The 8,885-nt window shown below is 52.2% G+C and overlaps 1 protein-coding gene across 1 annotated transcript in view; it reads right to left on the bottom strand.

The window, feature by feature from the left end:
* The window catches only part of UBE4A (ubiquitination factor E4A), an 11,891-nt gene that overhangs the window by 1,336 nt on the left and 1,670 nt on the right, over positions 1-8,885 (bottom strand). The window contains 16 exon segments of the mRNA XM_017738389.1: positions 2-13; positions 222-402; positions 543-717; positions 1,407-1,520; positions 1,647-1,747; positions 1,833-2,020; positions 3,019-3,151; positions 3,726-4,033; positions 5,001-5,127; positions 5,395-5,728; positions 6,569-6,760; positions 6,976-7,178; positions 7,345-7,504; positions 7,622-7,774; positions 8,362-8,474; positions 8,661-8,854. Of these exon segments, the coding sequence (XP_017593878.1) occupies positions 2-13; positions 222-402; positions 543-717; positions 1,407-1,520; positions 1,647-1,747; positions 1,833-2,020; positions 3,019-3,151; positions 3,726-4,033; positions 5,001-5,127; positions 5,395-5,728; positions 6,569-6,760; positions 6,976-7,178; positions 7,345-7,504; positions 7,622-7,774; positions 8,362-8,474; positions 8,661-8,854 (2,688 nt within the window).

Here is an 8,885-nt window from a genome sequence, read left to right as displayed (position 1 = left end):
GTTTTCTTCATCCCTGCACCACAGGTTACGTGAGAGAAAAGGTTTAAGAATCCCCATTTATCAGGGCTGCAGAACAGTCCCCACAGCAGCCACATTCCTATAGCAAGGAACTAAAAGCTAAAGAAAAGCTTGCGTGTAACTAAGCATTTCTCCCCCAGTATCACCAAGACGGCTCCTGGATGGCTCCTGCCACCGACAGGCTCACTCCCCTCGTCACCTACCCAAGGTTTAGGTAGATGGTGCAGATGTCAGACACGAGCTGCTGCGGCTTGAAGTCAAACTCACTGAAATCCTTCACTTTCAAAGCTCCCATTTTAGGCCCAACCAGGTGTTGCAGGAAGTAGTTGAGCATGGAGATGATGCGCTCAGCAAGGAAAGGATGCACAAACAGGGACTTGATTTCTGGAAAGGAAAACAACAGTGCAGAGATTCACAGCAATTCCATCCTGATTTGACCACACTGAAACCAAGTTCCTGCCTGCTCACTCCCTGGCAGGGCTCTTCTCTAGGTCCTGGCAGGCAGGAGGGGCTCTTTTACCTACCTGAAGTCAGAAAAGCCAGAGTGCCAATGGTTTCATTGGACATGATGTTGTGGAAACGCGCCAGCTGACCAAACATCTGCAGGCTGGACTCCTTCTCACGGCGAGCCTCCGGGGACAGGCTGTCCCACTCTCCTCGGTCCTTCTCGATCTGCTGAACTTTGATCTTGCTGAGGTACTGCAAGACAGAACACATGGACTGTTTGGTTGGATGGTGATGCCAAGGAGCTCCAGAAATGGTCAAAACCAGTCAGGCAACATCTGTATCACCCATCTTATCTGCCAGCCTTCCGGTTATCGGTTCTCTGGCAGGTAACAGCTCCCCAAAAAAAGCCCTTTCTAGCAGCAACAGCAGCTCTGAAAGGAGTGGAGAGACATTCAACACACACCAGGGACATGAGGGCACCTGGAATTCCCTTGTGATCCCAAAGGAGAACTGCCTGGAGACAAGAGGCCTTTATTAGGATAAAACACTTGCAGACAGGCCAAGGGGGTTTGAGAATCAAAATCCACAATGATTGTTTAAAGCCTGAGTGTATCCAGATCAGCAACAGGCAGATTTCCCAGCATGCTTCCTGTTGGATCTGAAAAAGCCCTTCTGCTCCTCTTAGTTCTGAGCTGCCTCCCGAGCCCAAAGGAAGGAAGGGTAACCTGCAGACAGGGCCCCAGACTCCCCCCTTCCTCCTGCCTTTGCCCCTTCTGCCAGGGCGTTGGCCACACCATCTTGGGATTGCTTCCTGCATAGTACCTACTGCAGAGATTCACCACGCAGGGCCGGGCAAGCTGGCCTGTTCTGGAGGTCAGTATCACACCAGGGAAATGCAAACTTGTTTATGTGGTGCTGACGGAACGTGAGCTCAGCCCTACCTGTATGGCTTCATCCAACAGGAAAATGGCATCGTTCATGAGCAGGTTAAGGAAGCGCAAGAAGAGAGGGGGATTCATTGCCTCCAGGTTCTCTGAGGCATAATCAGCCAGAGCCTGCAAGGAAAGGGAGAACAGCAAATTCTGCAGCACAGTTCCCCAATGGCAGGACATGGACCCATGTGCTCCATGCAGAGCTGCACACTCACATGGGCACACTCCAACTTGCACCTCTTGCCTCACCTTTATGCTGTCCCGGTAGGAATCAGTGTCCCACATGTACCTCAGGATGGGATACATGGGACGGCGGTAGTTGAACTTCTGTTCAAACTGGTGCGGGTCACCTGGGCACAAGCCAAAGAGCCTCTCAAGTGGACAGTTCCACACAAGTGCTACACAGGGAACACAACTCTTCCATTCTACGATTACCTGTAAACTCGATATCCACAAAGACTTTGATGAGTGCCTCGGCCAGGTGGGCAGCATGTTGGTAAGAGCAGAACACTCGCTTGCGATGAAACACACTCGAGACGAGTGGGTTCTGAGCCTGATCCAAGTGAGGCATCACAGCTTCCAACACTTCAGCCAGCTTGGCTCGCAGGTGAGGATTTTTCATCCTGCAAGAAAAAATAGAAAGCAAATCCAGGATGGCATGAGGGCCATGGTGCAGAATGGAGCTGCTCAGGAATCACTCCAGGAGCTGTGCCCATCCATGCTCGAGTGCAGACCGTCTGTAAAGCCAGCCCCGGGTCAGCAGTCCCTCGCACACACTCAATGCCGCAGTGAAATCGCAGGCAGAGGCCAGAGAGTGTGGGAACAGCCAAGCTGCTGCTCTCACCCTTCCCACAGCAGCTCTCCCACTCACAGCCCAATGCCTGCTTGTCAGCTGGAGCTCCTGAGCAAACCCCACCAGCTATCCCAGCTATTTTCCTACTGCCCATAGACCTTCTTCCTTTTTACCCTGCTAATCTCCAAGTGCTTTGCCTGCTGCATCTGCTGTCTAGCACCAAGCACTGAGGTCAGAGTATACCTCTGCTGCACCTGTGGGGCAGAAGCCAAACCACCTGCCCCATGTGACACTGTAGGGGACTGCCAGGAAGAACTAAAGCCTCCATCTCCCGGGGACAGTGGGAACAATGAGAGCTGCCTACCACGGGAAACCTCCATCTGCTGCTGCTGCTGCCAGGAGCTCACTGCATTTACACACGTAAGTGTAAGTGATCGAACAGCAGAAATGCAGAAAGCAGGGCAATGTCTTACCAGGAAGATCGATAGAACTACTCAGTTCTGTTCAGTGGACATTATAGAGACACTCCCAACAGATCAGCCCCAGAAGCTCCCTTTAACAAGTACAAAATGGCTGTAGCTGATGAGATTTCTGCATCATACAACCGAACACGTATTTAAGCACCAAATCCCATCTAAACCTTGCATGAAGCCTGTGGCCTCCAGGCACGCCTTTGTTCCCTCTGTGCCTCCTGCAGGCAGATTTCAGCTGTTCCAAAAAGATCAACCTGCTCACAGCTGCACAAACCAAGCCTCAAGACAGCTCTGCAATTTCTGCTTGCTTGGTCACCCCGGGTGTTCTGCAACAAGCACCCAGGGCTGCACCTACCTCTCCACATCACCCATGAAAACAGTAACAAAGTGAAGGATGTGCTCCAGGGAATCGGCAGAAGTCTCCAAGATGTCATCCGCAAAACGCCGCAGGAAAATGAAGAAGTCGCCCAAATTATCAGCAAAGAACTCTGCAAACAGAGATTGTAGCTGAGCTCCTCCCCAGGCAGCTCACCTTGCCCTTTTCCAGCCTCCCATCCACTCTCCCCTCACCACCCTGATGTTTATTAAGTATTGGCAATTAACAAGCTGTATTAGAACCTGCCATGGAGAAGGATGCCCAGCCTGATGGCCCAGTACCAGGGATTCACTTCCCATCTCCCCTCCCAGAAGTCAGGTCACTTATGGGGTGAATCCAGCATCTGTCTGCTGATCACAGTTACACAACCCCCAAGGGAAGAATCTGAAGCAGACCGCAGAAGAAAGAGTTTACACATAGAGAAAATAGTAAATCAATGCAGAATTTGCCACTTGCCAATGAGTAATGACCTTTTAAAAGGTCAGCAGCTTCACTACCCTAAGTATGGCCCCTCAAACAGCCCCAAATTTTCTAAGAGTGATCCTCTTCAGAGAGACTATTCTGCACCATGTCAGCAGTAGCACCGTGTCCTGCCCTGGACAGGGAAGCACTTGCTCAGGCATCTCTGCCAGTGCTCATGTATGACAGGTGTTGGCACAGACCCCCAGCAGGACCCGGGGCTTCACCTGGCACGTAGGCCAGTGCACTGTGCTCCACCTCCGGCAGTGGGAAGGTCAGCTCCAGCGGCTCCGTCCCATGGTTCCCCACAGCCAGCTGCACCAGCAGCACTGCCATGGACACCTGCAGGTTCAGGCAGTTTTGCAGCATCTGTGGTTCCGTCATTGCTGTCTTGGTGGAGAGATAGATGGTCATCAGGCGCTCAAACTGCTCCCTGAGGCTGTCAGCAGCAGGGCTGGAGCTCTGCTGAGCTTCTCGCCATGCCACTTGCAGGCGGTGAAGGCTTTGGTTTATCTTTACCATCTGGTCATGCAACCTGCCCAGGAAAGGAGGCAAGAAGGGGCTGAGGAGACAGACAGACAGAAACACATCCTGCCTCACCAATGCAGAAGCTGGTGAGAGACTGTTTGTGCCAGTGGATTCAGATTATTTCTTGTGGGTACCCTGTCTGGGGCTCTGGCAATGGGAAGCCTTGGGGAAAGGCTTGCCAGGTCCTGGGAGGATACGAGACCCTGTGAGGGACCATGGCACCTGCAGAGTGGCCTGGGCACATGGCAGAGCCCTCTTGCAGCACCGAGCTCCCTTGGGCCACTGAGGTCAGGGATCCAGCACAGCCCAGAGAGGCCTGCAAGGTGACACTTCAGTCTCCCAGCAACAAGCCACTTGCATAATAACTTTTTTGTCAATGTCTATATTTAGAGAATAAACCAGAAGGGGACTCTGCTTGGATCAGCCATGACCTCACAGTATCCAGGCAACGATTTGCAGAGGGAAGCTGTGCAAAACAGAGTGTTTTGGTGTCCAGAAAATCCTCTTCTAGAAGCTGACAGCTACCTCACATTACTGCTTCACATACAGCCCAGCTATCAGGGCATTTAGGTCACTCCCAGTGGGTAGGTGCTCTGCTACCTGGATGCTCTCTAGTTGTGAAGGGAGGTGCCAGCGGCCCCTGCCCCAAAGAGAGGGGGGAATGGAGCAACCCACAAATACACAGCATTTGGCTACTGGTGTCTACAAATAACGTGGAGCCTGTAGGACTCCTTTATTAGGATAAAACACTTGCAGAAAGGCCAAGGGGATTTGAGAATCAAAACCCACAATGATTGTTTAAAGCCTGAGTGTATCCAGATCAGCAAAAATGTGAGCAAAATTTCTTCCTGCAGTCAGTCAGGCTGAAGTTCAGGCAGCAGCTCAGCTGGCCACTCTGTGTTCAGAGTATTTACTGAAATTCCCATAGCTGCACATGGGTGGAAAGCAGCCCCAGGGGAACTGAGAGCAGGTACCTGTGAAACCCCAAGTGCAGGGTATACTGCGTGAGCACCAGGTTTTCCGTCACCAAGTTGTAGCTGTTTGCAGACTGTGGCTCTTGCTCACTCAGAGCAGGGATCAAACATGTTTCTTTTTCCAAACCTGTAAGGAAAAGCATCTCTGCATCAGGTCCCACCCAGCAGTGCTGGTGAGGAGAGGGCTTGAGAGGGTTCTCCTGAGGACACAAAAGGGCTCCTGGTGATGCTGGCAGCGTTTTATTTGTATTCAGCTCTCTTTCTCCTTCTCTCTAGTCACACCTCTAATTCTTCCCTAAGCCTAATGGCACCCACTGAGAGGGCACCACTGGGTAAAGTGGGGACCTGAGGAGACCCCCTTTCCCATTCTCTTACTCCCAATGTTTAGGTGTACCTTTCATGTGTACGTTCTTGCTCCTCCTCTCTTCTTCGTTCAGCTCCTTCAGAGCACAGTAGGTAGGGTTGAAGGTTAGCAGCTTTGGAGATCTGGGTTTGCAGAAGGGCTGGCACAGCTTCAGGAGGGCAGCCCCCAGGTTGAGGAAGAAGGCATCTGAGGCATACATCTGGAAGAAAATCTCCGGCATCTGGTTAGCCCAAATTTTGGTGCGGCCTGCATTTGCATGGAGGCAGTTTCCGAGCCAGGAGAGAATCCTGTGCTTCATCTCTGGTGACAGCTGCAACAGGTTCTTCAGCATCTGGTAGATCTTCTCATGGAACTGAGCCATGAACTGTTACAGGAAACATAACACAGTTGAATGAGTCCTTGGGGTTTGTTCTTTTGCCTCTCTGGTATTACTGCTATCGACTCTTTCCGGATCCAGACCGTGTCCTGCTCCTCATGATACCCCTGTGAATCACCCATCTCACACACAGTGTTACAAGCAGGTCAGATCCTGGGGCTGTCAGCAAAGAACAGTTAGGGATGTCCTCAAAAGCATAGTTGAGAGCAATTTGTTCCCCTACGGAGTAAATCCAGATATCTTTGCCTAATCTGGCAGCCTTAGTGAAAAAGATTTCACCTTAGTGAAAAAGACCCTCTCAAGAATCACCTCTGCAGCCCAGTTCACTCCTGTATTTATATCCTGCATCCTTATGTTTCACTCCTGACCTACTGGAATGTTCCTAGTGCTGTTCCTCTGAAGAAGATATTTACTTGCATAGTGACAGAGAATGTTGCCTGTCACTTTCTCAACTGGGGAATTGTTTTAATTACCAGACAGGTACTGAAAGCTATTCCCTGGTGATTGCAACACCTGAGGTAGATGATCTCCACTTAGCACCTCAAGTTACTGATGTCTGTTCCACCAGTACCACCCAACCTTTTTCCCAAAGGTCAAGCAACTTTGACAAGACACAAAAACTTTGGTTACAATCACCCAAGGCAGCTGGTGAAACTGTTCCCATGCTCCAGCTGGAGAATTCAAAGTGGTTTTGGGATGTGCCTAGTTGCAAGCCAGGCTATTCCTGAACCAGTGGTGGAACTCAAGCCCCGATACCACATCTTGAACCCTCAGGCAATGAGAGGCCACTAAACACCACAGGAAGCAGAACAGCCCCGCTTCTCCCACCTGATGGATGTTGGACTCCTGCACTTTAATCTCCTGTGGGCTGGATCGGGATGGATTCAGAAAGTAGCCATGGTTCTCCACCACGCCAGGCGTCTTCAACAAACAGGAGATATTTGAAACGGCACCAAGCAAAGTCTTCTGGTACATCTGCCCATTGCTGGGATCCTTGGGCTGGATGTAGCCTGCAAAAACCTGGGGAACGCATCAGGACATGCTGACAGTTGCCCAAAATCCCAGTAAAAAACCCCAAAAAACTGATGGGTTTGTGACAGGCTATGAGAAAGGAGGGGAGGGGTACGACTACACACATCAGGTGTTGTTACACCACACTGCTGGTCTGGCCTCTGCAGATCAGGTCTTGTAAATGTGCCCCTGCAAAAAGCTCCTGCCTAAGCCCAGATACCCACCTTTGCTATGTCCTTCTGCTTTGTGAAGTAGAGGAGCACATCGAGGTATGTGTACAGCAGGATCTGGCAGAGGTCCAGCTCCTTGATTCTCCCCAACAGAATGTCAAACACAGGAACCATGACCTCCCCGAACGTCCGCACCTCCTCGTCCATCATTAAGGCTTCTATGACCTCCTCAAGGAACTCGGTCATGTCTTCGAACTCTGGCAGGCGACACAAGGCTGTTACTCACAGTGATCCAACAGCCAAACTGACCCAAACACAACCCCCTCTTTTGGCAGCGAGGGGAGCCAAAGCTTCACCCAACTCCACAATGATCCAGGGCAGCCTCGCAGCGCTGAGGCAGTGGCATAACCCGGCCGCACTTACGTGCCCCTCTAAGTGTCTCCAGCATCAGGTCCACCAGCTGCTCATACACGTTCTGGTTGACGTAGATCTCCGGGGTGAGAAGGACAGTACGAGTGTTTGACACTGTCAGGTTGCGGCAGCGCACTGCGAAGGGCAGAAGGTTCTCCGGGACCTTGGTTATCTGTGCAAGGAGAACAAGGCAGTGTAGGGACCCCAGGCATTACAACTTTAGCTCGGTCACTCCAGAGCACAGAGCTGGGTGACGGAGCTGCCTTCCTGCTTGGCAACCTGTGCCCACCTCTTCCTGTGCCCTGCGGAAGCAGGCATAGAGGTAGCGCAGGATCTGCCTCTCCCCAGCGTCACGGTCAGCCGAGAGGTTCTGGCTGCTGGCAGAGGTCATGTGGATCAAGTGGCTCCCGGGCTCCGGCAGCAGCAGGCGGGTGAACAGGGCCTGGGCACCGGCAGAGACAGGGTACAGTGACACAGTCCCAGCACAGAGCTCATCCCTCCAGAGTAGGAAGCTCCACACCACACAGGCTAATTGATTACTGCTTTTTTCTGGGAAGATCTCTCTCTATCCCTCATTAAGTAACAGAGTGCTGGAGTAAGAACCCTCAGCTGCTTCTGGCCTAAGCAAATCCTCCAGTCCCTCACGGAGTAACAATACCCCCAACAGAAACCATTTCCACTGAAATTCTCAGCAAGAATGACTGATACAGCCACAAATGAAGACGAGTGAGTGCATGGACGATGCTGACTGAGCTCTCTTTGGTTTTTGTTCCCTTCCCCACCCACAAAGACCTGCAGGGCAGCAAACTCCTGAAGCCTCCAGGAGAAAGGGCTGGATTCCCCAAATTCTACACTTTTCTCAGTCTCATATCCCAAAAAACCTCATGGACTTTTCCAGCAAAACCACGAGTAGCAGCTTCACGTCAAGTTTTGGACAAGGATTTGGGATACATCATATGCACATTCTGAGGAAACAAAACTCAGTCCTGTGGCCAAAGTCTGCAGATGGCTCCAGGCAGGCGTCCTCACCTGCTCCACATTGTCCATGTCCAACCAGTCCTGGTCATCCAGGTCTGCAGCCATTTCCTCCAGGTAGACACAGCGTGCTGGGATCCCATTCCCACTCTTCATGCTGGGGTCACCTGGGAAGGGCAGAGGGACCTGTTCTACCTACATGGACGGGGAACCCGCAGGCAGGACCTGCCCCTAGCACAGCCCCTGGCACTGCCCCCTCCCAGCTGTTCCTTCTGCTGTCAGACAAACCCGACATGCAGAGCTGCCCCAGCCTGTACGGCACCCCCGCCAACCCGGGCGGTTCCCGGGCTCACTGTTGTCCAGGGTGATGAGGAAGATCCTCTGGATCATGTGGTTGATGTTAAGCTGCTCACAGAGCTCCCGCTGCGAGCGGAAGGAGCGGCTGATCTCGGCCACCGAATAGTCACAGTCGTCCAGGCTCTCGGAGACACTGTTGTCGGAGTCATCCTGGCTGATGGACGTCTCCTCGCCTGTATGACAGAGCCCTCAGCGCCTCAGGGGCCCGCCCTCGCCCAAGG

The sequence above is a fragment of the Corvus brachyrhynchos genome, unplaced genomic scaffold, assembly GCF_000691975.1.
Source record: "Corvus brachyrhynchos isolate BGI_N302 unplaced genomic scaffold, ASM69197v1 scaffold46, whole genome shotgun sequence".
In the NCBI taxonomy this organism is placed as follows: domain Eukaryota; kingdom Metazoa; phylum Chordata; class Aves; order Passeriformes; family Corvidae; genus Corvus; species Corvus brachyrhynchos.
The sequence above is the reverse complement of the archived record's forward strand: the minus strand, read 5'-3'. Positions and strand labels throughout refer to the sequence as shown.